This window comes from Sturnus vulgaris, chromosome 18 (assembly GCF_052056855.1).
Source record: "Sturnus vulgaris isolate bStuVul1 chromosome 18, bStuVul1.hap1, whole genome shotgun sequence".
NCBI lineage: Eukaryota > Metazoa > Chordata > Aves > Passeriformes > Sturnidae > Sturnus > Sturnus vulgaris.
The window spans coordinates 9,671,934-9,697,354 of record NC_142260.1 but is presented as its reverse complement, the minus strand read 5'-3'; the positions used below and the strand labels follow the sequence as shown (position 1 = coordinate 9,697,354).

The 25,421-nt window shown below is 44.1% G+C and overlaps 1 protein-coding gene across 6 annotated transcripts in view; it reads right to left on the bottom strand.

Moving 5' to 3' along the window:
* TEAD1 (TEA domain transcription factor 1) overlaps positions 1-25,421 on the bottom strand; it is a 152,491-nt gene that overhangs the window by 6,439 nt on the left and 120,631 nt on the right. For all 6 annotated transcript variants that reach the window (XM_014882468.2, XM_088175766.1, XM_014882466.2 and 3 more), the window contains 5 exons: positions 25,062-25,123; positions 23,005-23,129; positions 12,868-13,041; positions 1,681-1,821; positions 635-787 (listed from right to left, as the gene is read on the bottom strand). In XM_014882468.2, the coding sequence (XP_014737954.1) occupies positions 635-787; positions 1,681-1,821; positions 12,868-13,041; positions 23,005-23,129; positions 25,062-25,123 (655 nt within the window). The remainder of the gene's footprint in view (positions 1-634; positions 788-1,680; positions 1,822-12,867; positions 13,042-23,004; positions 23,130-25,061; positions 25,124-25,421) is intronic.

The following is a 25,421-nucleotide window of genomic DNA, read 5'->3' as shown; positions in this document are numbered from 1 at the left end:
GGTCAGTGTCAGAAAGCACAGAAAGTTTCAAACTCCCAGGCTTCAGGGTTCCAACAGCCCGTGTCACCTCAGCCCTGCCCAAATCCCCTGGCAGTGACAGTGCCTGGCTCTGGGAGCTTGGCAGAGGTGCCACCACGCAGCACCAGGGAAAGCAAGCTGGGTCATGGGATGAAACTGCCTCAAGGGACACCACATGGGAGGTTCTCTGTGCTTTAGGTCACCTGCTGGGCGTTTGCTGCCTGTTTTTCCCTGCCCAAGAAGTAATTAACACCACTGACACCTGCAGCACTGTAACCGAGCCCTGGTAAGGACACAATGGATGAACACAGTGGTTCAAAGTTACTGCCTCAGGCTCTCTCCAAATCCCAGACTCGAGTGGAAAAAGGAGAAGTAAGCTGAAATTTGTGGAAAATAACAAAGATGTTTGCTCACACTCACAGCCAGCTGAGCCTTTTCATCCTGAGCGTCTCTAGCGCCCAGCTCCAGAATTATTCTGAAGTCAGTGGGATGGTTTGTTTGGTAAGCAACAATGACTAAGGGATTTGGAAGCCTGCTCCCAACATTACAATCTGAGCAAGCCACACAAAGCCTGAGAGTATCTTAGACGTGCAAAAATAGAAAAGGCAGTCCGTACCAATAAAATTGTGAAGTTTTCCAAGACGCTGTTCATCATGTATTTCTCTGGTAAATGCTTCAGCTTGTGTATGAAGTTGATCATGTATTCACACATGGGAGAGCGGTTTATCCTGTACACAAACCGGCCGTTCTCAAACCTTGCATATTCAGTCTGGAAAAAATAAAAACCATTTAGGATGTGAGAATTCAGAGACAGAGAAAAAAAGTGACTGGTAAATCTGTTTCTTTTTTTTTTGTGTGTGTGTGTAGACAGGAAAAGAGAAAGTGGCTCAGACACACACACACACACATCTGCTTGTTGTCTCCCTGCCTGTGCAGTGCCTTGCTAAAAATGCAAGGGGTCTCAATTATCAAAAGTTAGAATATCGCTACTTGTTCTCCAAACTGCAAATTAACAAACTGAATAGATGAGGATTATAAAGCTCCAAATTGAGGAAAAATTGATTAAGCCAAAAAGTGGTAAGATGATTTTACAGGAGTTTTGAGGCACTTGTCTTCAAAGGGAACAGAAAAATAAGCTTATGTATTTACACTTAAGTGTGCACACAGAAACACAGATATATTATTACCTGACTTGATAATCAGTTTATGAACTACAGAAAGAGGTAGGACTACAGCTGGAAGAAAACCAGACTGACTTAGATTGCAGAGGGAGGGTAAGGCTTTGACTCTTGGACTTCTGCTCTCCAGCTACCAATCTCTCAGATGGTGGTTTATGAGGATTTTTGGCTTTCTCTAAGCATGGAATAATGGAAATTATAAAAACTCTTTTTTCTTTAATGGTCACCATGGTTAGAAAACATACTTAGTTTAAGAAGGACATAAACAGTGACCAGGACATCTGTAAAGGCTCAACCTTCATCTCTTGGCTAAAATTCCCCCCCAAAAACTGTTTTGTACATTGACATCTGTGGGTCTGGGGCTTAGTCCCCAGTGCAACATCACTGTACAGCAAACCAACCAGAGACCTGACCACAGCACACGGGTCTGTGCATAGGAAAGGGGAAAAATGACTAAAGGCACATGTCCCATCACAACACCCACCTCTACTTTTTCTACTACTTGCTTTCCAAACGAGCAGACTTTGGTGGAACAGGTGATTGTCATGTTTTCTGAGCTCTCGTACTGACTGGTGACTCCGTAAAATGCTCCTGTGTCATCTTGGATGTTACAGTTTAAGTCAGCCTGTGGGGAAAAAGGAATGCATGGTGAAGATTTGATTTTTCATTTGACAGTGTGAACAGCATAAGCTGTCTCTAACTCACCATTCTTTTCAGAAATAAGGGCAGGGAGCTTAATGGTGATGACAGTGACAGTGGAAAAAGTCTGTCAGGGAAGTAGCTGCCCAATTGTTGCAGTAAAACCTCAGGAAATCAGCAATTTATTCAAACTTCAGACAATAAAAGATATCCCAGTATTTCTGTGGGCTCCAGGTGACATTCTTGTCTGGCACATAGCTGCTGAAATCCCTGGAGCAAAGGCATGAGAGCCAACCTCTCTGAAGTGAACCTGCCTTGCCATCTCAAATTCAGCTGAGACGCCAGAGCTCACTTTCTCCTTTTCCTGTCTTAAAGCAAGGAAATGCTCATGGCAGAGGGAGACAGCTGGGCAGCACAGGCTCGGTCTCTGATAAGGCTCTGCCAGGCCATATGGCATTGATTCAGCAGAACATTCACCTCCACAGAGCACTCTGACACAACCCCAATAAAAGAAACCAGCACCGAGCCGTGCCCCCCACCTGCAAACACTGCTGGAAGGATTTGCTGGCTCCCAGCATTTCCCTGCAGCCTCAGGAACCATCCAGCTGCCTTTGATAGGCAGCATCAGAGACCGAGACTCGCAGGATCAAGCGAGGAACGGCTCTACCTTCAATTATTCATGTGCCAATGCAAGCCCTGTGCACAGCAGGATTAATTTGGCTACAGAGCAGCCACACAGGTCACCTGCTGAACCCGGGCCCCCTGGGCCTGCAGCAGGGCTGGAGCTGTTCTGCCACTCTGCTCTTTGACATCACGGACCCATTTTCAAAAGCCCTCCACTTAAAAGCCCGCTAATATGGATACAGGCAGACTCCAGGGATATGCACAGCTGGATTTGTTGATTCAGGCATTAGCTCTGCTGACATCTTTGATGCCCAGGGAGACAGTGGGCAGGGTTTTCCTTTTATGTGGAATAGCTGATCAACTACTGTAGCATGACACAAAGAATCACCTGAACATGAAAGTTATGCTGAGGTGAGCATTTCAGCAGGGAAATAAATGCACTGCTGCAGCTGTGCCACCTGCAAGTCTAGCTCTGCTTGGTTCTATTCCTAATACAGAAATGGAACACAAAATAATTGACAGGTACCTTCACATTTACCCTCAGACCTTTTAAAAATCCTGTTTACAGATATGATTACCCTATGCCCCATCCCTGAAGTGTCCAAGGCCACAGTGAAAGGGGCTTTGAGCAACTATTTCTGGTGGAAGGTGCTGGATTTAGGTGATTTCCAAGGTTCCTTATGATCAAACCATTCTATGATTCTAGTGTGGAGCACTCACCACAGTTCAGGCCATTTGTAACTGCTACTTAATTTCTAACTTGGCCACAACTCATTAATCCTCCTTAGTGTCTGCAGTCCTTATTTGTGGCACGGCCTTCTGAGGCAATATTCTGATAACAGCACACACCGAGCGAGTCTGTGGTACAGACAAGACAGGTCTAAGATTACTGGGGGCTGGCTTTGTAAATTAATCAGTGGAGCAGCCCTCTGAGGTTTGCACACAGTGACACAAGCAGCCCCACAGTCAGGTATTTTGCATAAGAGGAAGAAATCCTATCACTGCTCCACCCTGTTCCCTGCACCTGCCTTGTGCCAGGCCAGCAGTTAATGTTCAATGTGCACCTAAAGCAGGGAGCTGGGAGGAATTGTTCAGGGCTGATGGTAAAGGAGCAATTTGCCATCACAGCTGGCCTGCAGTCGAGGCATGGCCAACATCTAAACACGGCAAACTGCAGCAGCCACCCGCCAGGCCACTGGAATTTCAGAACAAGAGGGATTCCTGCTGAAACAATTGCACTAATGCAATTAATGATAATAATAATAATAGAAGTAATCTCTTAAAATGCAATTATTCCTGCTGCAACCACTACTGCAGTTTTACTAGCAAAGCATTTCCTTTCAGATATGAGCAAAATATTTAAGAAATCATCAACTGCACAGAACTTTTGAGCTGCAGTAGCAAATGTTTGGAGTGTTAAAAAAGGATAACGTTTTATCTGCTGCCTTCTGATTTTGAAGCTCATTGAAAAAAAAGTATCTAATTGTTCTATTTACATGCTGACATTTAACCTGGAGAAGTAACACGTGTGACCATCTGTCACCCTGTTGTTCACTCCCCCTTTCAGCCCTGGCTGAAATCACTGGGAAGTCTGTGTACACAACACATCCAGGCTGCAGCCCGGTGTTTCAGAGAAGAACACTTGAAACTGTCACTCAATTGTCATTATTTACTCTTATGCAATCACAATATGGTTGCAAAAGTCCCATGATGATCATGTAGATGAGAATTATCTTTATTTACTCGTTTGCTCTTTGGGTTTTTTTGTTTTGGTTTGGTTTTTTTTGAGTCTAGCACACAGTAAAGGTGTTTTCAAGGAAGGACAGAATTCTCTTTGTAAACAGTTTTCATATTCAACTAATTGCTGAGGTAATTGAGAGCTGAAGACTCTTCAAAAAAGTCTAACACCAGCATTAAAAAATCATAGGAGTTGGCAAGCAAAGGCTCTTAAATGAAGGCTTCACTAAAGCCTCTTTTAGTATTACAACAATTTTGTCTTAAGGACTTAAGAATATTATTATGGCTTAAATAGTAAGGGATTTGTCTAAACATACACATCTGAAAGCTAAACTGTATTTTTCAAACTGATTAAATTAAAATAATTTTAGCTGTTTTTTTTTTTTTCTTCTCCAAAAGGTTATGACAAAAAGAAACCAACAAAAAAAACCCCAAACAAACAAACAAAACCACAGAAGAAAAGAAAAGAATACCTATGTGGCTGTGAGAGTTGAAGATGTGGGAATAAGGTGATGTGTTACAAATGAATGCCCTGGTATTCAGCTTTAGCTCTTTACTACAGTATTGATTCCAGGGCTTGTGTCTACATTTTAGAAGGGATGTTGGAAAATTGGAAAGTGTTCAGCAGAGAGTTACAAGAATGATTTCAGGTCTGGAAAACATCCTTTGTAGTGAATGACTAATGAAACTCCATCTACTTACTTTTTCCAAGGGAAGTTTTTCCACAACCTTGTCATACCCTACAAGTTGCTACATGGAGAAGAGCCTTCTCCAAGATTAAATCTTGCAGAAAAGGGCATTAAAAGGCAGAAAGCTAAAGCTAAGCAAAAGCAAAATGAGAAACAAGGCAGGGGCTGGTAACCCTGATGGCCATGGAATGCTGGAATAATTCTCAGATGAGGAGAAATCACCATTACTGGGGGTCTATTTTAACCAACTGAGCATCTGACAGGGATACTCTGGGTCAAGCAGGCTTGATATTGTCCTAAGGCAAACTTTACTTAATGGGGTTCACTGCCTGAGCTACGTCACAGACAGGACTACATAAATAAAACAGCAACAAAACTGAAATACAGACATCCATCCTATTCGTCTCCTCCTCAGAATTTCCTGTTTCAATGATCCTTGTGAAAAAGGTGACAACAGCCAAGCTTCTGGAGTGCTGCTACCAGCTCTGGTGCATTATTTCCATGGTGCTCTGTCCTCAGCTGTTCTCCTGCATTTCAGACACAGGCTGAAGCCTTCCTGGCCTGTAAAACAGCAGCTGTTCTCAGGGCTCCAGGCACTGGGGCTGGGGAGCTGCTCTCTTGCTGCTTATACAGATAAATAACTTTTTGAATTATGACTTCAAATACATGGGATTGAGTTCAAATATTATGGCATTTCAAACATTATGGGATGATCACATGTGATGAGCAGGAGTCTGTTTACTTATTGAGTTTTAAAGATCAATACAATTCAGGGGTGGAAAATCCCCAAATTGCAAATGGAATTCTAAAACTTTTTTTCTTTACTTTCAAGCGTAAAACTCTGATTTAGATTTATTTCTGAGCACTGACTTTTATATTAGCTGAATGCACTTGGAGGTGGAAGAGACACTCAGATTTGTGGCACCCTACCTCCAATGCAAGAGCATGATTAATTCATTAATAAAGCACAGATTGTCAATGGGTAGCATGGAAATATTACATATTAGGAGGACCAAGTGTTCCACACACTAAATGGAGAAGTCTCTGCCAGTGTGCTGGAGCCTGCACCTAAGGAAGATGGCTGCAACCAAAATAAAGAGTAAAAATAAATTTTAAAACCATCTTTCCATTCTTCTCCCAAGAGCTCTTGGGCTCTGTGCTGCAGGCAGGGGCAGAGGGTAGAGCTCCTGTGTAATAATAATAATAATAACAACAGCTTTGGCTGACAAAAAAGCAACTCCAGCAAAAATTGCTGAGAAGAGTCTAAATCCATCCTGCTGAGTAGAAGGAAAACAGCACCTACTGGAAGCAGTGGGGTTTGGAGAGGGCCAGGGCAGTTTGCACTGGCACTCAGTAGCTAACACAAAGCACTAAATAAGGTCACTTATTAACAACATCTAGGTCTGAGCAGCTGCTGGCTGTGGGGAGGTGTGTTACTCATGCACCCACACCATGCCTGCCCTCCTCCTCCTCCTCCTCCTCCTCTCCAGAGCTCCACCAAGGAGCAGGGATTCCAAACTGTGAAGCAATTTTTTCCAGCAGGAGCATCTGGGCTGCTGGCACGTTGCTGTGCAGCTCAGGAATTGTGTCCAGCTCTGCCACATGGTTGGGCTTGTGATGGATGATGGACAGCCCAAGCTGCTCCCAGCCCCTTCCAGGGGCTCTCCAGCATCACTCTGCACAGGGGTGCTCCTCAGCACCACCACAGCTCCCTGTGCCAGAGGGGGAAAAGCACATGGGTGTCTGCTTTCTTCCATATCTGATTTGTTTTGCATACATTTGCATGCTGGCCATGGAGCCATTCGTGTTGCAGCCCCCATTTGTGAGCTGCAGATCATTTGCCAGTCAAGCTCTGTGTGTGTGTGTGTCTGTGTCTGTGTGTGTATGGAGGGAACTCCAAGATTCTGGACTATGCAATATAAATTACACGTAAAAATGGGAAGAAAGAAAGGGAAGGGAAAAAAAAAAGAAAAAGGCAGTAGCTGCAATTGTGTGTGTGTGAATGAAGGGCACAAAGAATCTCTGCACCTCTTAAGACGGCTGGAGGCACATGGGGATAAATTCAGGAGGGGGTGGGAGGAGACCACAGGCACAAGCCATTTCTGAACACTGATTACATGGGTAAATTGTTTGTTCCACTGTATCACAAAGAGAAGGAGCATTATTTTTCATGCCACAGCTGTTTTGAATAAGAATAGGAATAAACTTAACTATCCTCCTCATGTTACTTACCACTAATTATGGCATATATTTACATCTATAAAACAGTGAAATTTTGGGAGACATAATTTAATGCCCCTTTATTGTGTAGATTCCTTTATTTCCATCCCACATTTGAATTTCAAAAATGTTTAGGACTTCAAAGCATCTTTAAAAGCTTGCCCTAATTATAATATGCATTACTTTCTAAAACTCCTAGTTTGCATTGCAGATTCCTGCAAATAGAGGCATTCATTTTAAACATCAATTAATATCATCCACGCATCTTCAGATGAGTTTGGGTCTTTGTTTCAAAGTTGCAGTGAGCTCTGACTAAGCTTTCCTCAGTTAGAAGAACAGTTCAAGCTTCTAAAACACTTAAAATTAAGCCAGTGCATCAGATCCATAGAAAGCCTGACAGGCCAACATTAATTTATATCAGTTGTTTTTTTTCCTGTGTCACCAATGAGAGAACATCCATGCTCCTTTCAGATATATTTGGCTCCCAAAGCTGTCCCTGTAGCTGCAGAAATCAGAGTTCAGGCTGGCACAGAGCATTTGGCAGTGTGAGAGACACAAAATCCCAGCGTGTTACTGCAAGGTGTGCTTACAGCAGCACGAGGGATCCCAGGGGAGGCAGCACCCACTGCACAGGTGCTGCAGCTTGCAGGGAAAAGCCATGCAAAACTGGCCCCCAGATTTGCAGCTGGGGGTTGAGGCAAAACCTGAGAGAGAAAGAACAAAGTTACAGCAGCAGAATTTATCCTGAGAGGCCCAAGTGTATTGTTTGGAATGAGAGAATTTAAGAATAGCAGTGTGCAATCAGTGGGGTTAGCACCAGGTATGAACATGGACAGAACCAAAAAAAGAAGCCAGCACAGGCACCCAGTGTTGACTTGGCTTTTAGACAGGCTAATTGGAACTTCAAAGAGCAGAAAACTTTGGGGCTATTCCCAAGTCACAAAAACAGTTTAAATGCAAACTAACCACCAGGAATATTGACAATACTCACATTATCTACAGCACAAACCATTCCTGGCTGTTTTGCATGGACTGGATTTAGCCCCATAAGGAGAAGCAGGATTGTGCAGTCAGCCCACACCTGGGGAAAGGTTTCCTCTGCAGATATTCTCCAGCCTTCCCTGAATTCTGCATTGCTGGAACCCTGAAGCCTGGGGGTTTTAAACTTTGTGTGCTTTCTAACACTAACCCTCAAAAGAACACTGCCTTTGGCTTGAGGCCTTGAAGATGACTTCCAAATTTGAGTAATAAAGTTAGAATTACTAGTATGTAGTTAAAATAGAAGTGTATAATTTCACATGGTGAAAAGTTTTAAATTTAGGGTTTTAAAATATAATAATGAGACAAAATGAAAGTTCTTGAACAGTGTCTCTTTCTTCCTTCTTGTTTGTTCTTCTTCATGATTTCAAGTCATAGCTTTTAGTTAGATAAAAAGTACCACAGTACACAGGTCACAAGTGTTGGGTCAAAAATATAAATAATAAAAATGTTAACTTTTAATTAAACAGTTAAACTTTAAAAGACCTTGTAACTAACAACATACACATTTTTTCTTGCTTTTAGCTTGTTAGCTAGAAGTGCTGTAAAACTCTCTGTACTTTAGACAAAAATTAATAAACAGCCGAGTCCAAACACAAAAATTCATCTCTCATGTATTCAATGCTGACTCGGAGTAAAAACACAAACAAAAAGCAAGCCCCTAATATGTAGAACCACTACTACTGCATCAATGTTCTAGGACAGCTTTTACATTTATTTAGGAACCTGTATTTTTGTTTCAGTTCTATAACCCTGGAATCTCCAGTCTCATATCCCTGTCACACAAATTTCCCGTGCAACACCATTGTTCCTTATTTACAATGTACCAAGTAAAGCTCCCTCTGTTTTACATGTAAAAGTCTGTAGCAATTGCCTGAACTCTGGTTCCCAGTGGCTACCTGGGATAAAGCAGAGGAACAGGCATTGCATTCCAGGTGCAAGACGAGGAGCAGGACATTGCATTGCAGAGCCTAGGGTTGGCTGGAGGAGGAGGAGGAGGAGGAGGAGGAAGAGGAGGAGGAGGGGGAGTCTCTTCCTTTTGTACCTCCTGCACTGCTAGGTAGGAAGAGGCCCAGAAGTGTGACATCCAGATGTGTCACCAGGACCAGGGCCAGGAGCTCATCCATTCCCAGCACCAGGTTGTGTTTCCCATGAGATACAATCTGCATGAACCAATAAAGCTCTGCAAAGCAAAGCAAACTTTGCTTTGTACTCCATCCCAGTGCTGCCTTGCTAAGTCAACTCCACAGCTGGCAAATGTCTTCCTGCAAGATCTCAGACCCTTCCCTCCCACTTTTTTTTGTATCAAACCTTATTACCGAAACCAGGACAACAGGGAAAACTGCTGGTGAGCAGCCTGAGGCAGAAGTAAATGGGCAAGAGCCAGAAGAGTATTCTTTGCAGCTACCAGAGCTCAGCTGCTTTCTGCCTTAGTCATCCTCAGCACAAGTACTCATCTGTGCTCTTCCTGTTTCCCATATGCCCATTCCACAGCACGATTAATGTCTAAACAAAATGCTCTTTGTGCTGCCTGCAGGGACGTGTTGACTTCCCTTAAATCCATTTTCAGGGTCTCCATCCCTTCAGGCACCAAATCCTCACCTTCACTTTCAAGCTTCTCACGTCATGATCCTCTCCTGCTTCCCTTCTCTGGTTTGCCTTGATTTCTTTCATTCAGACCTTGCCTTTCCTTCTCTGAGTCTCCTCAGAGTGCTTTCACACCTGTACTTGTTTGCCCAACCAAAATTCCCTTTCCTCTTTTACCCACCAAAACAAGGACTGCCACCATCACCTAGCACACAGCAGCTCACAGAGCTGAGCAAATGATGGGTGGCTACGTGGGAATGAAGGAGGAACACAATAAAAAGGATGGGAAGGGGGAAATGGGAAAATAAATAGTAAGACAGGGTATTGGGACTAAGCAATAATCACACATCATGAACAGAACCCGGGAGGATGTGAACTCACAGAGTAGGAGGAGGCAGCAGATGATGAAAGAGTAGATAATTATTCAGAACCAGATACTTAATTCAGTCAAAATTAATCTGTTTTCATATGAATAAATTTGAGGTTATTTATAAGGTCAAAAATACTGTGCCAGCTTTTCCCTGGTGATATTATGACTGTTTGAAACAGTTTTTCAACACACTCCCCATAAAAATGGGAACAGCATCCTTTTTTTCTGAAGAAATGCCCCACTGGGGTGAAAGAACTAGAGGACAGTGAGCTGACAGTTTTGGATCTAATTCTCATGACTAATTAGACAGCTGTCTTCTGTTTTTCCTATACATATTCCTGCATATATTTAGGACCTGGGGCCACTGGCATGAAGTTTATTCCTAGAAGAGCATTCATCGTGACTCTTGCAACACCCAAACAACTCTACCCCAGGCACCTTCTCTCTGCCTCACTCACTTGATGAGAGAGAAAATCCACTGCTCTATTTTAAGATCATGGCTCAGGAAAGTGTTCTCGCCACATTTTTAATGTATAACTCAGAAGGATGTTAGCACTGTATGTTTTTTAATCTCTAAGTTAATACAGCACAAAATTGTATTAAAAGGCCATTATGTTGGAAGGCACAGCGAGGTTAGGAAATGTTGGATTGAAGTTGCCTGCACATCCTGACTGCTGAACTGCATCATGTCACAGGCTTTAGCTGCACACTCACCCTCTGAACATCTACACAAGGTTTCTTTGTCTTTCCTACTACTCAGAACCTGTGCTGAACACAGAATTACACATTTCATAGAGGCTTTTTGCACGGCATCACCTTACAACAGCCATGAGGCTGATTGTCAGTGAGCACTGGGGGTGAAGGGGTGGTGTCACCCCCATGCCACAGGTGTGGGACTGGCACAGGAGGGTTAAAGGTGGGCACTGCTTGTAGGAGACAAAGCAGAGAAGGCTGGCCCTCGAATTTGCAAAGTCAGGAGAGCAACACAGTCCTCAATGATCCAAAGAAGGTCTCTACTGGCTTTAGGTATACCTTTGAGCGTTCAGCATGCCTGAAAATCAATTTCCACATGGAGAAAAAGCAGAACATACAATACATCAATTACCATATCACAAATCTCTGCTGTGTCCACTTCTAGTAAAAAGTCTGAGGCTTATCATCCTCTGTGGGAAATGAGAACAGGCATGTGAGGTGACATTCATTTTTGCTGGTGTGTTTTGCAAATATTTATTATGCAGAGTGGGTTGGTGAGACGATGGCCTCAGCCAGATTTCCCAAGGAAATGTATTTAGTGGTCACAGACCCATAACTCTGAGCTGTGCTCCTCTGCAGCCAGATTTCTCCTGCTGTGACGTTTGTCCTGTTCCCACCTCTCAGAAATGTTCTCTGCTGTACTTCATCTTGTGTTTCCCTGCAGGCTCCTTATCCCAAATGCTCCCTCTTTCCACTGCCCCCCTCTTTTTGACCCCACATTCTCACCTGCCTGTTCCAGGCCACTGGTGCCCTCTGTGTTTCAGCTCCCACTGCTCTGCTGTCTCCTCTTTCTGGCCTCTTAGCTCAGCCAGCCCTCAAATACTTGGTCTACAGCTCCCAGGCCCAGTTTTAAGCCCCATGAATTTCTCAATGGGTTTCTTCTGCAGTCCAGCACAGCTTCTGTTCAGTGGCTTAGTCTTCTACATCCAGATTTGAGAAAAAAAGTTTCCCTTATTCTAGTTTCCACTCCTAAATCTGATGCCACAGAAGCTCTTGTAAAGATATGAAGTCTGGGGGATTTATAATGTGCAGAGTATTTCAAATCCCATAGATAAATGGGAAAATTTCATGATCAGGAAATGTGATCATAAACAGTGGTTCCAGATCAACCTTTTCTGGTTTCAGCCTCTACCTATCCACCTTGTAATTAAACCCTGAGTTTGCCCCTTTCACAGAAGTTTTAAAAGAAAAAAATTGACTGCTTAGATGACAACAGCTGCTATAAAAAGGAAGTATACCACAAAAAAGTACCCAATGAATTAGTGAGGATAAAAAGCTTTAGTATAAGCACGAGGCTCAGCCTGTAGATTTGCTGATCCTTTTGGGTGAACCTTTTACTAGTTTAGTGGTGGGCTTGGCTGGTGGTTGGACTCAATGATCTTAGAGGCCTTTTCCAACCTAAATGGTTTCATTATTTTGTGATTATGCCACTGACATGAGATTTTGCAAATCCAATAAGAAAAACCTATCTTATCAATGAAATTCATCACGACTAGATCAACATGCAGCATCCCAGCTCTCTGTTCAATTTATTCTTTCACCTTTGCTCTGAATAAGTTATGGAGCAGAGTCCTGTGGCTGACTAACAAAAAGGCAAGGAGAAAGAAGATCAGGAAGATCCCAGGCACCCTCCTAGTTGTCTCAATCCCCATCCTGCTTGGTCCTCTCTGCACAAGCAGGGCTGACCCTCGCACCAGTTGCACCTGGCAGAGGTGGCACCTCGGAAATGCCCAAAAGCAGGCTCCGTTCCCGTGCCTTCCCTGCTTTTCCCTGGACCACTAGATGGCAGTTCCCCATCTCCAAAGGGGGCTCTGGGTACCTGTTGGCAGCTGCAGAGCCAGGCTGAGCTGAACACCTGCCTGTGCTGCCCTGGCTCCTGGGGAGCTGGCAGCCACAGTGGCTAGTGTCCCACCTGGAGGGCAAGCAGCTCTGCAGCCGACAACCGAGGGAATTCACACCCCCGAGGTGCTGAACACCTCACACAGGAGAGCTCCCCCCTCCACACCTTACTCACCCAGAACTTTACGAGGAAGAAAGCGTTCTGAGGCCCCTTCCCAAAGAGCTCCTTCAGGCCGCCCTTCTTCTCAGGAAATTTGTCGTAAATCTGGCGGATGTCCACAGACTCGAGCAAGGGGTCGCTGTAAGAATGGTTGGCGTGCCCGATGTGCACAAAGAGGTGTTTGTTGTACTGCAAGGGAGAAACAGGAGAGTCAGCACTGCAGGACAGGAGCAGAGGGTTCTTTCTGCAGGGGGCTGGATTTGATGGATTAAACAATTCCCTGGTGTGAGGTTAAACCTCTGGGTGCTCTTGGCATCCACTTGTCAGGTTGTTTTCTTCAATAAGCCAAGCTGCTAACAGTTACTATAAAGTTGTTTATGGCAGAAGCACATCAGTCTCAAAAGCAAAAGTTACAGGCACTAAAGTCCATGCTAAGTTTTGGTATAAAGTCTCAAATAGAAGCAGAAGCAAAGCAAAAGCAAGTGGCAAAAAGCAAATGGAAAAAGCAATGGCAAAAATCAACAGCTCTCCCCAATGCATGTTATTTCATAGAAACTTCCCAACAAGCTAAGACACAAACTTGGACCATCACTTCTTAACCTTTTAGAATTCTGGTTTCTTAGCATGCCAGGCTATGTATAAACTACACCTATGGTCTATCTTGTTGTATCTGAAAAATGTAAGCAATATTCTTACTATAGCTTTATTATGGCTAAGACTAAGCTCTTGGAGCCTCCACGGAAGTCCTGGTATCTAAGACTATGTTTTTCAACCTTTACTAGAACTCGAACTTTTACACTGGAATCTAAGACCTTTTACTTACTAAAAGCACTTAAAATCCATTCTACTTACTTACTTGTTTGCTTGCTTATTCTAAAACTTAAACTTATACTTCTGCCTTATATGTGAGTAACTTAACATACTAACTTTTACCTCTACCTTATGTGTGAGTGGCTTAACATACTTCAATCCATCCAAAGGCTTTAATTCAATCCCTGCACTCTGATTTCTCTCTGAAGAATACAGGGAGACCTTTGATTACAGACTCCAACATCCTGGGATTTTCTGCAGGATGGTTTCCATTAATGGCTTCACTGATTGTGTCACAGAGCCTTGTGAACAAGGGTCAACATCAAAAAAAGCCTCGTGTCCCCACTGCAAACCCCAAAGCACGGGCCTCTGCATGGGGGTCATTCACACTGCAAGCCCCAGTGGCAGCACGGTGATAAAGAGCCCTTCACTGAGCAGAAAAAGATGAATGTGCTCAGGAGGAAAACCTATTTTTGCTCTTTTAAACAGTGCCTTTTAATGTCCTGTGTGCTCAGAGCCTGAATTTCTGCTCGTGCCACAGAGCCCACTCATGCACGCTGCCTGCTTGGCTACTAAAAAGCCCCAAACCTCCATCTGCAGCACATCTCAGCTAAAAGACATGGAAGGGATTTCCTTGTAACTGCAGGATGGCAGTAACAAGAAGGCCAGCTACTCTGTGTTGCTGTTCCTGCAGACATTGTCCTCCTGTATTTTGCCCCATGTAATATTAAAGAGCCCAACTTTTCCCCCTTCCCTCGGGAGCCTGCTCTGTAGATGACCATCCCTGCCAAAACACATTCATCTTCAATTTCCTATTTCTTAACTTCATCCCATCATGCCTCATTATAATCACAGGAATCACCTTGGCAGTTCCTCTGCTGCCTGAGGGAAATCCTTGGTCCAGTGAATTCCCCTCCAGAGGAGTCCAACATGATCTTTTAGGGGCTGCAATTCCTCCAAGAGAACCCGAAATGAAAGTGGAAGGATGAACACCAAAGACCCTCCACCAGTCAATCAGCACAGGGTCATGAGAGCAGAATGAAGGAGCTCCAGAGTGCCAGGATTGAACACTGGGGGTTTTCACGACGCAGATCACAAAACATTTTGCTAACTCAGTTAAGGGAAAGCTGATATGCAGTCAATGAACACTAGAGAACCCTGTCACATTGAACAGATGCTGTATATAAGGGGCAATTCCCAAAAGCTAGGCACAAATAAAATATTTAAAACCCCAAAGCAAACCTCATTTAAGCTATTTTGTTTACAATGTACCTGCTGAATGAACAAATTGAAGTGACAAATCTAAATGAATTGGGCAACCACTCAGAGCCTTCCTTCGGCGTGAGCAGAGTCTTCCCTAGCAGATGTCCAAAACTCTGGGGAAAAGGAAATGGACTGGCTAGATTTCTGCACTTAGGAAATGAAATTGAAATCTATTAAAAAATAATCTAGCACAGTGAAATCTGAATTTAGAACCAGAGAACACTCATCTGGGTATGGGGCCAAAAATGAGATACAGCCTGTGTTTGTTTTTTTTTGCAGGGTTGTATTTCTTTCCAAATTTTGTGGAAGTAAAAAGGAAGATGTAACATATTATTAAGGCATTTCCACAAGCAAAAAATTGTTTCCTCTCAGTCTTCTCTGCTGGAATTGTTCCAAGTTGTACAAATAAACACGTTTTTATGGAAAGGGAGTGGAGGCTCAGATTCTCCTGTAAATTGTCCTCCTCCCCCAAAGGGTCTCTCTCCCAGCCCAAAGATGGCTGTGAGGGAAGGGGGAAGGGAGAGCTGTATTTTACAGTCTGGCCACTGCAAACCCCCAAGACAATTCACACACTGTACCTTATTCTGCAAGCCAGGCTAATATACAAATTGCTCAGTATCCAAACTTCAGTAAAAGCAAACACATTTATAAGGGCATGGAGCATGAAGTCTTAATACTCTTTAAATATAAAAGCAGAGTTGGAGGCAGCTGCAAAGCTGCCACAGTTGTCTGCAGAGCTCGCCAAAGCACCAGATGCTGCTGCAGCAAAATTTCTGAGCGGGTACAGTAGGACAGATGGTATGACATCACCTGACAACATTCTTAGGACAGAAATGTTTATTTTGATATTGCAATGTGTGATTATTTTCTCCTTATGTTGCTGCAATTCCTATGCTAAGTACAATCATTACTAAGCTAATTAGACATGGCATATTTCTGCAAGCTAACAAACGATAATGCAATACTGGAGCAGGGTAAATGGATACTGGAATGATCCCTATCGTTTTTAGACAAACAAGCTCCACGACAGGAACTGATGCATAGATAAAGGCAAAGGAGCAAAGTTTTCTGCCTATATTTTTGAGCCCATTAGTGTCTGAAAAGCTTAAAAACATCCTCATTGGACTGAGAATTCACTGTTGATTTAGACCGAGTATTGCAGAGTCATTGAAGTACATTAGTTGCTGAGGAATTTACTCATGCTGCAGCATTTAAAGGATTTACATCTGGCATCGGGGCTACAATGTGCTTTAGATGCCATAAACCATCACAGGTCAAATCCTGTATTTTCTAAGTACACAAGTACACAAAAACAGGAAGAACATTTTCATCTGTCTCCTGTGTCTGCATTACACGGCATGCCCTGGAGATGGCCGCCTCTTAAAGCTGAGCTCCTTCCCTTAGAAAAATTCTAACTATCCAAAGAATGCAGTAAAGCCATGAAATATGACTGTTGTCAAATAATACCACGAGAAAAATTATAATCCACTTAGGAATTTATAAGAACCAAGATAAATTGCCAACGGCAGGGGATGCAAGCATTTAAGCTGGTGCAGAGCAGAGACAAACTACCTACATCTGCTTTATCAGCCAGCACATACATTTGGAACAGCTCCTCACCAGTTTTGCACTTATATTCTGACACAGCCATGCAGAGCAGCACATGGGGGGTGACTGGCTCCCCATCCATGGGGTGCTGTGGATGCTGAGCAAGGTGCAAGGCAGGTGGCCTGAGCTGAGAGGGGGCAGCTGTTCCTGTGGCAATGATCTCACTCACGGGCACAGCACCCCAAGTGCAGCTGGGGGCACATCCCAAATCCCAAATCCCCCTGGCACGGCTGGGAGCCACCTGCCCAAGCAGTGCCTGTGCTCCTGGGGGGGAACAGGAGCCAGCTGGGGTGGGCTCCTGGAGCCCAGGCACTGGTGGATCAGCAGTCTGTGTGTGTGCAGCTCTCACCAAACCCTGCCCAGCCTGGGCTCTGCTGCCTCGCTGTATCTCGTAAATCTGAAACTCTTTAATTTCCTGCTGATGTAAGAAAATTGCCTGGTCTGCCAACAAGTTTTCTTGTTTCTACCAAAACACTAGTAACTGAATATTTAATTCCTGCTGCTGTTGTCCTCCACTGAAGCAGATTGGGAGTTATAAACGTGACATTTTAATGCTGTAACTGGAGTCTGTACCAAGTCCTGTTGTTAAGGTTTTTAACACTTTCCTGTGAAATGCTGACTGAACTTTCTGTGCTCTATGCTACGATACAGCTGCATGGGCAGCCTGGTCCTTCATGGACCTCCCTGCATTCAGATCCTGCCTGGATCGCTCAGGGATTGAATCAGAAATGTGAAGTAAACGGGGATTTTGGGTGACTTTATGGTAGCAGAAGTGGAGAGGTAGGTGACGAGGGAAGGCACCTTAATGTTGCCCAGCACTTCCCAGCTACTGCCACAGCAGTCCCAGCATGAAACTGGGACTTGCTGGTTGGGCAAGGTGCTTACACAACATTTCCATCAGCTTTACTGCAACAGTGAAGATGCATCTTTCAGTTCTGGCCTGTCTTATTTAAGACCCTGCAGTCCCAGTTCCAGAAGTGCTGAGGGCTCAGATGGGAAAATTATGCCTGACTATAGGAAGCTCTCAATAACATTAAGTATTCTGCAAAATCAAGCTCATGACAAATCAAAGGGGACCCTCAAAATCAGTGGCTCATTCATCCTTTTGCACCTGAACTTCTTGGTTTGTCAATTGTGAGTAATAATGCTCCTTCATCCAAAAAGACTGCACTAGCACATCTGTGAAATGCAAATGGAGGGAGTTATTAATTCCATTTGGAAGGGAGGTTAGACAGTGCACAGCGAGCAGGGCACGGGGCCACGCATTTCAACAGCAGAAGAAAACAAACTACTGAATAGTTGCTTATCAAAGAAGGGCCATCTACATCTCCACTGAATGAGGCAGAGGAACAAATGAACACGTGAGCATGTCATTATCTGCTCTCTGCAGAGCAGGGCAGGGGGATATTTCCCAACTCCTCAGAGCCTGGCTCTGCAGCCGGGCTGAGCGGTTTTGGGGTGGCTGTAGGGCTGGGAAGCGGTCAGACCAGCTGGGGAAATGCAGGGCAGAGGCACAGCCAGGGGCAAAGCCCTTGGGGAGAGCCAGGATGGGTGCTGGGGGCAGGCAGAGTGGGGAATGCACAGCCACAGCCCACCCTGCTCCAGCGCCAGCCCGACCCACGTGTCCCCTGCAATTCCAGTCTTGCTGGGAAATTTCCCCAGCAGTGGATTTGAGGAAAGGAAGAGAGGTCCATGAAGGCAGCAGTGACTTTGGGGGATCCATGGTGCTGGGATAAATCCCAGCACATCCAGCACACCCCGTTCTGGCCCCAGGACCCTCCCTCCATGTCCTGCTACACCTGGGCTGGGGAAGCTGGCCTGGTGTTTCCATCATTTCCCCAGGAACCCTGCTGGATGGGAAGTCTGCTGCCCTGCCACAGTGTCAACACTGGACCCCTTTAAAGAGCTTTCTTGGGACTTCTAACTATGGACACTGGAAAATGAACATTTCACAGAGTATGACATTTGCATCCCAGTGCCAACATGCAGCTCTCCAGCGCAGCAAAATAAATGAGCCTCGTGTTAAGCAAAAGTTTTTCTGTTTCCAGATGGAAATGACCTCAAATCCTGAGTCTGTGGCTGAGACATTCATCCTAATGCGAGTTTGCTTTCTTGTCCTTTCACATCACAAAGACACTAAACCAAGGACTTCCTCGTGAGTGAAATGCTGGACTGCTTTTTATACTGTTTACAGGGAGTACAGAAAGGATAAACAATCCTTGCAACAATGGATATTGTTCAAGGATGGAGGGCTTCTTTTGAAAAGATCTCATTTATTTTTCATCACTTAGGTGGTTTGATTAACTTTGGTGAATTTTACTGCATTTGGCTAATGATGGCAGGCTGTTTTTATGGCCCTTGAGCAATTGCTTTCCCTTTCTGGTTCTCAGGCACAATTCTCCCCGGACTCACAAAGTCCTTTTACAACAACAATAAAACCTGAATTAAAACATAAAGAATGTTTTATTTCTTCACTACTTTTTAAAATACATTTTGAAATTCGGACCTAACACAATCTGACACTTTGCATGGGTGGACTAATAGTGAAAATGTCCATCAGCCATGTTCTTTATAGCCCTATACATCTATTTTAAATGCAAAGCTACCTGAAGTGCTCACAGTTTAAATAAATGTGACAGCAAGAGTAAGAAACCTCAAAAAGGAAGAGAAAAAAGGGCTTTTTCTGTTGGGTGGTGATAGGGTTTTTTTCTCTGATGAAAAATCAAGCTTGAGTATACATATATTTATATGTATATATATATATACAGGGAGAGAGAGTGAAGATTTTGAATTATTCTCATTTCAGTCATAGTCTTTGCATTTTATATCTACTTGTGTAGCACTCAATTGCTTAGATCCTCTCTAACCTGCTTGCATGCTCAGTTTATATTTGTTAGGGAACATGGAATTGCTTGCTTTAAGCATTTGTCCTGAACTTTCACAGAACCACTACAATAAAAATGGAAAGCCCCCATTAAGGAAAACCTGTCTTGGAAGCAACAGATGGGCACAAAAACTGCTCCATCTGCTGAGAACAGAGTTATATAGGGCAGGCAATAATCAAAGGTAACTGAAATGCTGCTGCTTGGGCCTGCAAGGGAAACTCCCATGCACCATTTAGGAATTGTACTTAAGCACAAAATGCCACAAAAGGAAAATATAGCTTGACATTTGTAAACTGGATTGATTTTCATGTAAAAGGAGGAGCAATTTTACCCATCAGAGTCAGTATTCCAGTATTTTTCAACTGTGCCATCTTGTGTTCCCCAGACTATCTCCTGCCATGCAGAGTTACAGTGAGGATTGCTTACTGTTTCCTTTCTATGTTTTTCTCTTTTGTAAATGGAACAATTTTGTGTCTAGACAAGGAAAAAGATCAGCAGCTGTCCACAGGTGAGAGGACTCTATGGAGCAGATTTCCAGCCCTCCAGAATGCCCACTCTAAACTCAACTACTAAATGCCTAACTGCCTGGCATTGAGGCTTGTTGGGGCTTTTTTTGTGCTTTTAAACACCAATTGCCATTGGAAGAGCCATAGAAATGCTGAAGGCCCCATTCCTACCAGGAATTCCCTGTGGAAGAACCTTTGTGCCCATGCACAGCCCCACTGACAAACCTAAATTTCTAATTTCTGTACAGCAATAGGGACTGCAAGGGGCCTGCCAGGATCCAGTCTTGCTCCCAGATGACATGCCCAAATACTTCAATAAACTTTCAGTCACATTTTCAGGTGGAATTGGTCTACTTGCCTCTAGTACTATGAGGCTTTCTGACCTGATTTTGTGTTGGGAGAGACAGGGAGGAAGGGTCACACCCTTTTTTAATGAAATGTAGGAAGCACACTGGAGGAAGATAATATTTTATGCAATTTTCTGTGAAAAGTCAGCAGTGTAATGAATCCATAACTGTCCTTTTTCAGAAGGCATGGGAGAACTCCCACACATCTCTCCTGTAGCAGCAGCACATGAATACATTCATTTCTGAGGTCAGCAAAGGCACAGAGGAGGTGCTGCAATCCCAGCACGTGCCTACAGGACTTGGTGTGCACATTGTGCAAACACACACACGTCACCTGCCTGGCTGATTTTATTTGAAAAGCAATAAAACCCCATCCTTTCTCTGCTGTGCAAACCATACCTGCAATAAAACATCTCAGCCACACAAAGAAAGGTGTGCAAAGCTGCAGTGCCATTTCTGCCATGGCACTAAGGGAGGCTGGAGGTTTGCTGTCAGCCCCAAGGAGAACTCCTGGTGCCTGTTGGAGAGGTCTGTGCACTGGGGACAGGGCAGGCTGGCAGGAGGCACACCAGGGCAAACCAGCAAACATCCTTCTCCCTCTGCCCTGGGAACTGGCCACATGGCCTTGGGGCTTTTTTTCCTATGCCCTTTCAATGCCAAATAATCAAACTGACTTAATTCAATGCAAGCAACACTTCTCCTGCCTCCCCTTTCCCAGGCAGTGCCATAGGGCTCATCCTTTGGGTCTGTCCCCATGGCACCTGTCTGGATGCTGCAGGCTGTCCCCATGCAGAGCACTGCCCCACTTGGGTGCAAGAGCAATCAAATTGGGAACTGACTTTCCCTAGAGTCTCATTCTTGCAGTGTTACAGCACTGCTTTTTTTAAAACAAGTCTGGGTAGCTTGATGCTCTTGCTTGTCCTGCATAAAAGCATTTGGAAGGTGGGTTTCTCAGCAGCCTTCTTGCAAGCTGGGACAAGACCCAGTGGGCCTCTGCACCCTCAGGAATTCCAAAGAATATTACTTTGCTCCAAAGAAGGCTTTACAGGACTTGTGGGGCCATCCTGTGTAGCCAAAGCTTCTATCCAGACCTGCACTCTCTCCCTGCAATGCCAAAGCTGTTCAGTTTGCTCCCTTGTACATAAAACCCCACAGATACAGAGGCACTACACCTATCGGTCTTGTATTTTGATTTTGATATAAAAACCTATAGAAAAGGGATAATTAGGTGGCAAAACAGCCAATGAGACTGCACAGAAATGAGATTTCGGCCAGGCACAGACAGCAAGGCTGAGTGTCACAGGGAACATCCTGTTTTCCCAGTAACCTGGAGCACACATGCACATCCTGGTGTGGGGCAGGCTGGGGATGGCAGAGCCCAGAATCAGCAGGACAGGTTACACAGGGCCAGCACGGGCTGGGAAATCTGTGCATGGAAAAGGGTGACTGACAGGACACCTGGATGCAGAAATCCAAGGTGCAACCTGGACAGATTTGGGGCTGGGGGTGGAGGAGGTGGCTCCAGGGTGGTCTGGGGGACACTGAGGTGAGGCCATGAGACCATGGGAAGGCAAAGGGATTCCAGGGAAACCACGGATGCCCAGCAAGCCAGGTAAGCTCTGAGACAACCATACCTGCTGCCAAACATTTCCTGCAGCTCACAGCTGGCTCAGGCTGGCCAAGGGTGACATTTAGCAAACCAGCACACTGCCACGTGCTGGGTGTGTGAATAGCTGAGATATGCTGCATTTGCATGGGGATGTGGCTCTGCCAGGAGCATTCCTCTGTTGTAAGGTTTCTGGGCTATGTCTCCAATCCCCATTGTGCAGGGTAAACACTCCCTGGATAACACCCCTGGCCAGAGCCCATAAATGCTATGGTTTCCAGTGCTGGATTATAAAAGGAAAATGATAGCTTCTCTCTTCTCCAGGCTACTGTATTTTAGCAGGAATCTGAACAAGAATGGCCTGCCCATATCACCCATTCAGGACAGTATTTGCTTTTCAGAAATTATCTCGGAAAAAATTCTCAGGTTCGAGCTGGATGAAGTTTTTTCAATTTATTTGCGGTGCAGTAGAATCAGTGCTAGGCTACTGAGAAATGCTCTTGGTAAATATATGGTGATTAATGTCAAGGTTTAAGGCTTGCTGGAGTAAATGAAACATTACTTCATTAGTTATTAATTATTAATTATTATATATTATAGTTATTGGTTATTCATTATTAGTTATAGCCAACCTCAGAAACTACCCTTGCAGGTATAGTATGCAGACTAAAAATTAAAAGAAAATTTAAAACTTCATAAAAAAAAATAAATTCTAAAACACAATATGCACACTTTCTGTGCAAGTCCTTAATTTTGTTTTGGTTAGGAAACAGATTAGGCTTTAACTCAGAGTTGAAGCAGTGAATTCTTGCCAAGAGCACAAAGCAATTTGGTACACCTGCTAAACTAGGTCAGCAGCGAGGCAGGTGCCAGAGCAAACCCTGCCTGCTTTCACAGAGGCCTCTCGCTGCTGCACATGGGGAAAAAGAGGGCAAGAAAGGAAAATACAGTCCCAGGGTGAAAGGAATATTGCACAGAGCAGCAGAAAACACAGAGGCACCGGGACTATTCCATCAGACATGATGGAAGGCATGCCCAGAGGGTGGGGAGACAAGGAGAAAAGCTGAAGATCAGGAGTAAAGGAGCAGAGCTGAGGCTCAGTGGACACCAGGGCAACAAATACTTACAGATTCAGGATCCCTCTGCTGCTCAAGGAAAGCTGAGAACTCCACCAGCCTGAGCTTGGTCGTACCAATGGATCTGCCCTGCCATGCAGGGACTGAGGGAGCAGGAGCTGATGTGGGCTCAAAGCCTGGAACACAGCAAACACCTGCATGAAGAAGCTGACACTGCCTCACTTTATATTTTCTCCATTAAATATAATTGGGAATTATGCATGTAACTCTTGGATAGTTATATTAATTTTAGCATGTAATTAATTGGGGATGAGTTAAAATAGGAAAAACTCAGGCCAGTAGAAAAAGAGGTGCCAGCCCAGCAATCTAATAATGGCAGAAAGAAAAGATCTACTGCTTTGTTTCCTTGGGGCTGTAACTCACTGTAGAATTTTTGTTTAAATGATATACTAGATTGCAGAGATTTCTAGAGACTTCACCTAGACCTAGAGCTGCACCCTCCCTTGGAAACTGGCATCAAGGCTCACAGGAGACATTACAGCCTTGGGACTCAAGAGAACTGGCCTCCATTCCTGGCTCCTAATGTGCCACATGTTACAAGTAAATCACCCCTCTTTTTGCCTATTTCTTCTTCCACTCTCAATTCCCCTCTCCTATTTAGAGTACAAGCTCTCCAAGGCAGGGACTGTCTTTTACTATTTGCACATTGGGTCTTGACTTCTTTTGGAGCTTTTAGGCATCATTATGCTACAGCTAATAATAAATAATTACTGCAGAGAGCTGAATCATACCCTAAAAAGAAAAAAAAAAAAAGGTTTTAAATTGATAATAAGGAGAGAATGACATGATCTAGATAGAGAAGGGATGTTAACCACCCTCTCTAATTCACCTCAAGAGAAGGAATAAATGCTATCTCTTGGTCCTCATTGCAGAAAATTGGACGAGAAGGAAAGAAAACTCTAAAGGAAGAGGAAAAGGCAGCAGCTCAAAGGCAAAACTCATCTTGGGAGAGACACAGGCACAAGAAAGGCAGGGCAGAGGCACCAAAGGTACAAGAACAAAGATTATCCTGAACTAGGAGAAGCAGGGGAGGTCAGGGACCCATAATGGGAATGTGGTACCTGACCCCAACACTCAAATTTAGGCAATGAAGGTGTGAGGCTGGTGCAAAACAGGGAATTAAAATATCACTGGCTGGACATGAATGGGAATTCTAATGAAGAAAAAACTCATGCACGAGTTTTGTCTGATTTGGAAGTACTAATATTCCTATTCTGAGAAAAAACACAGAAGGATAAAAGAAAACAATAGAAAATACCTGTCCGAGAAAATAATGTTATAAATTAGGGATGTCAAGAAAAAGGCATTCTCATGAATGCAGAAAAACAGCTTTAGTTCAAAGCATTAAATAGCAGCAAGTTAGAAAATCATAAAGAATTGGGTAAGAGTCAAAAATCTGCAGCAGAAACAGTCAGAAGCACTGGGGTCATTTGGCAAGGGAGATGTAGCATAAGAAATCATCTGCAAAGAATAATGACCTTTCCTGAAATCAGGCATGGAAGGAACCTGGGCAAAGGAGCAGGGAAGTAGCCATGGGAAGGGCTTGATCAATTTGAGCAATGGAATTCAGAATAAAAGTAGGTACTTATCAAAGTGGTACCAGGCAAAGCAGGACCTGCAGGAGGGGGTGAATTACAAACAACCTGACACACAGAGAAGTTTTATACTTAAGGCTAGACATATATGATTTTGGAGGGGATTTTAGGCTCAGATTAAAATAAAGGTGTATTCTTGTTACAAAGCTATTCTAAAAGAAGCATTCATCCTATTACTCATTTTTTACAGGAATTCCTACAATATAGAGTGCTGACTGGAAATTACACATCACAACTCTAGTACTTCCTACCTAAAAAAAAAAAACCAACCCAAATACAGTGATTTTCCCTAAGATATAATCAGATAATAACAGGACCCTGGGATTGGTGTTTCCTTTGGCTGGAGGGAACATGATCTCCTGAGTAGTGGCTCTGCCCAGGTCAGAAGTGAATACATCACATTCAGTACAAAACTCGAGTGTTTTTAAGGCAGAGGATAGATGGGAGAATTACCTGAAATGGGAGCTGTGACTGATGGCTGTATAGGATAGGCCTGCTGAACGAATGGCTTGACGCTGCAAGAGAGAGGTACACAAAAATCACACACTGTGCCATCCACAGGAAATTCCATCAGTATGGGGAAATGGGTGGCTGATGACCTCTGCCCAAAAACATATCTCTTCCTTGCAGAGCATGTTTAACAGACAGACAGCACAGAGGGAATAGAGGGGATGAGAATTACACTCTGCTGGGACTCCCAGAGGACACTGAGCTACAGGGACACAAAGGCGGGTGCCCATTCAGTACTCAGCCTCAGTTTTGATGTTTGGGATCCCTTACAAATCTTTGAACATGAGTTCACATCACTATAAA